Consider the following 3,818-nt stretch of genomic DNA (forward strand, 5'->3'; position numbering starts at 1 on the left):
AACACTTTATCAACACAGATTGAGATGCTGCTGGCGGTTACAGAGGGAAACATAGATGTTACCAAGGCTCACATAATACAATCCAAGCTTTCTTAGATGTGTCTGATGCATCATCTCAGTGTTAGACAGCCACTTCTGGTTTGGAAAATTGTCCTTCCCCTGCGTCAAAGTCCGTGGAGAAAAAAATCGACATGTTTTAGCGGTATTATCCCTTTAAAAGCAAGCGCGTCAATTTGCATGTTCATCTGATTTTTATTTGAAATAAACTATAAAGTCAAAGATAAATAAGCACAGATTTACACAGGTGGGGCAAAGAAAAATAATACCCCCCATGCCTGTGATATATTGTACTGTCTCAAGGTCCACTGAAGCACTTCTATTGCATTGAGCTGTTGATCCTTGTAAAAATGACTTATCCGTGTTCCATCTATTCCACTCTCAGCGTTTCCTCTTGGCCTCAAACTTGTAAATAGCTGCAGAGTTGGTCGTCTCCCTTTTGACCTTCACTTTCTTCCTCTTATCCTGGTGCAGAGAGGAAAAACAACATGTATGTTTGAGAATGTTAAATTAAAGCCAGCATGAAGAACTATCCCCTCCTCCTCCTCCTCCTCACCTGTAGATCCTTGCGTGTCTGGATCTTCTGGGTGATGACAAACATTTTCTTTTCTCGGTCAATCCTCTGAGAAAGGATCTTGTACTGGTGCTTCCTCTGTTTGGCCAGTTTCTACGGGTTCAATGAGGAGAAAACATCAGTGCATTGAGCTGAGAAATGTGTTGTTCTGGGGGTGATCGGCGTTCGCTGCAAACACAGACCTTCACAGAGCGCGGCTCTGTCGCTCCCTGGATGCTCTTGGTCTCCAGGGTTTTCAGAGTGGGTCTGTTGTAAACTCGGTCCACCAGCTCAGGAGCTGTGTTGAGGTGGTTCGCCAGATCAAATGAATTTACTGAAGACACGAGGAAAAAAAGACACGTTTTTTTGTTTTTTTACTCGTCAACTCATGTGTGCGGTGACATTGATACTGTCTAGAGTCTAGTGTCTTGTTTACGATCACAGTTTCAACCACGTTTACCTTCCTTCTTCGAGTCCACGAAAAACGTGTGCTTGTTTTTCTGTTTGCTTTCCGCGTCCAGAAGGTGGAGCTCTCCTTTCATTCTCTCGATTTTCTGTCAGACGATGAACAGAAGACACCGGCACACATTTTTAATCCCATGTACTACTACGAGTTTTAACAAGTACAGCAGCACGTTTATCTGGGTGAAACGTGTCACTGTGGATTATCTGAAGTAACTCTGACATTTAAGGCCACATTATACTTCTCCGTCTGCGTAACCACGGAGACCCCTCGAGCCTTCATACTTCTGCGTCGTGGTGACGGATACGCGCTGCAATTTCCCCGCCCGATCAGTAGGGGTCGCTGCGCAAAGGTTGTTGTGCTTTTGGCTACAGTGAGCAATGGCGTCCGAGAGAGAAAGACTGTTGTTGTTGTTGAAACAGTGGCCGTTTCTCACTTTTCTGGGTCAGTTTAAAGATAATTTGAGGTGAGAAATTAGCCATTTTAGAGTCTAAACATGTGCTGTGTGTGTTAAGATATGACCTATTTATAGTTTGGCAGCGACGTTGTCGGCGGTGATCAGCTCCGCCTCTGTGGACGCTCGGTGCTCACTGTGAGCCGGCACAGAGCAGCTTAGTTCGGCCTGTCCTGAGGACCAATCGCAGCTCTTGCCGTCTCCGTTGTCCCTTGACGGAGTGACGGACACGTAAAAAATATTTCGCGCAGTCGGAGACGACGCAGAGGCTCTGCGACAGGCACTCCGACACTTTACGCAGGAGTATAAATTGGGCATTAGGAACGATAATCAACGCCATTGTTAAGAACGTTTTCTCTCTCCATTTCAACATGCTCTATTACACATTAATGGATCTTACCTTAGCTTCCGAAACCCTTTTCATCTCCACATATTTGATATCCTGCGTCCTCATCACCTTTTTCTGCTCCTCCGTCACCTCCTCCTCCTCCTCTGTTTTTTTAAAAACGTGAACTCCGTCCTGCGTACGGCAAAACACACGAGACGCAACAACAACAACGGCTTCGCGTTAAAAATCAACGTGCGAGAAAGTTTTTTGTCGTCGTCGCCGCCGCCGATCTGACGTCTCTTCTCTGTGATCTTACCTCCAGCTTAGAGCTGACCATGTTGAAGTAAAACTCATCTGGGTTCTTGTCCAGGGCTTTCTTCCGCAGAGCGGCAAGCGTGTTCTGTTTCTTGTGATAGTCACTGGTAATAACAAAAAAAACAATGACGATCATGAAAACACCCTCAGCCATGTTATTATACTGGACCCACTGCCTTCAAGCTCTTTTAGTGAGCCGTTTGTGTGTATACACTAGCAGCGCATGAGCTCTAAACACCGCTATACTGTTACTGCCCCGAACGTGACGTAGGTGAAAACCCTCTATATTTAAAAGTTATGCACTACAGCTTTAAAACATATTAAAAAAACGTTTAATAATGTTGGATTCACTCACTCTGCACGCAGTTTGTAGTCCTTCTTCTTCTCCAGCAGCCCCAAGTGTTTCCTGAATCCAGGCTTGTGGGGAAAAAGAGATGCAGTTAAGAAACGTGATCCACTTTCTATGTCGTTTCTTGCTGCGTGTCACAGAATATAACTTTTATACGTTTCATTAATAATAACGTTGCTTTTTTTTTTTGTCTCAGACTGATTTTTTGACTGACTGTCTTGTCTCTGTCCTAGAAGACTGAAGATTGTATATAAAGACCTGTCACGATCACAACTGATTGACATAGTCATTAATGTGATTGGATGAAATTAGAGCTGCAACTAACGATTGTTTTCGTGATCGATTAATCTGTCGATTATTTTCTCAATCAATCGATTGGTCCATAAAATGTCAGAAAATGTTAAAACACGTTGATCAGTGTTCGTCAAACCTGGAAATGACAATGTTCTTGAATGTCTTGTTTTGTCCACAAACCAAAATGATTCAGTTTTAATGATTTCTTTGTTTATGTGGAGCAAAGAAACTAAAGAAAATATTCACATTCAAGAAGCTAAAACAATCAGAAATCTTGTTTTAATCATGAAAAAAAGCTTCAAACCGATTAACGATTGTCAAAATAGTTGCCGATTAATAATCGATTCGTCGATAAATCGTTTCAGCTCTAGATGAAATACTTAAAATGGAATAAAAGTTTAGGTTCTGTCGGTCTTGACATGGTCTCGATCCCTGGATCTTTTTTAAAGGGACTTGATAACGCACTAACAAAACAATAACACCGTGAAATGCTCACCTGGGATCTTTCATGATGATTTTTCTGTCGGGATTTCAGCGCTTTCCTGAACGACGACATGTTTCAAAAGGGGCGTCCAACAGCGTAATACTGTGGTTGAATCAGATAATAACGTTGTATAATAATATATAACTTATGTGTATTATGTGTCTGTCTTTGAATTTGATCCACACACACACTGATGCTATTGGGATCTGTTGCTTCCCTGCTCGTCGCCTGCTGGGACACGTGGCTTCCTGCTTCCGGTCCGCCGCTTCACACACGCCGTGTTGTTGTGTTTCATTTAATTTCTGTTCCGCGCATATTCGTTCCTCGACTCACACTGAAAACAGCACAACAGCAACAAGTAGCGACACTTATAGAATTTTAGAATATAAATAACATAAAGAATATACACCGTGTTGCTATTCAAATATTACTAAAGCATAATGAGTTTTATTTTCCACAAAATAAAACACTGCGGGCTGTAAGAGCGCATTAAAACCACGAGGGGTCACTGTTGTACGTAT

The 3,818-nt window shown here is 42.5% G+C and overlaps 1 protein-coding gene across 1 annotated transcript; it reads right to left on the reverse strand.

The window, feature by feature from the left end:
- Positions 1-249: 249 nt before the first annotated feature.
- Positions 250-3,519, reverse strand: utp11 (UTP11 small subunit processome component). The gene is made up of 8 exons (XM_083910795.1): positions 3,310-3,519; positions 2,526-2,587; positions 2,172-2,274; positions 1,928-2,047; positions 1,071-1,164; positions 814-944; positions 614-724; positions 250-522 (listed from the first exon to the last, which is right to left on the reverse strand). Exons 1-8 carry the CDS (start codon positions 3,367-3,369, stop codon positions 439-441), a joined length of 765 nt encoding a protein of 254 aa, XP_083766921.1. The 5' UTR covers positions 3,370-3,519; the 3' UTR covers positions 250-438.
- Positions 3,520-3,818: the final 299 nt, after the last annotated feature.

Source organism: Microchirus variegatus, assembly GCF_963457635.1.
Source record: "Microchirus variegatus genome assembly, chromosome: 2".
In the NCBI taxonomy this organism is placed as follows: Eukaryota; Metazoa; Chordata; class Actinopteri; order Pleuronectiformes; family Soleidae; genus Microchirus; species Microchirus variegatus.

Excerpts from the sequence above, each read along its gene's own strand:
- utp11 (XM_083910795.1), bottom strand. The coding sequence starts at position 3,369 with ATGTCGTCGTTCAGGAAAGCGCTGAAATCCCGACAGAAAAATCATCAT. Across the intron at positions 1,165-1,927 it reads AAAGGGTTTCGGAAGCTAAG|AAAATCGAGAGAATGAAAGG; the intron begins GTAAGATCCATT and ends ATCGTCTGACAG. Across the intron at positions 523-613 it reads AGACACGCAAGGATCTACAG|GATAAGAGGAAGAAAGTGAA; the intron begins GTGAGGAGGAGG and ends TCTCTGCACCAG.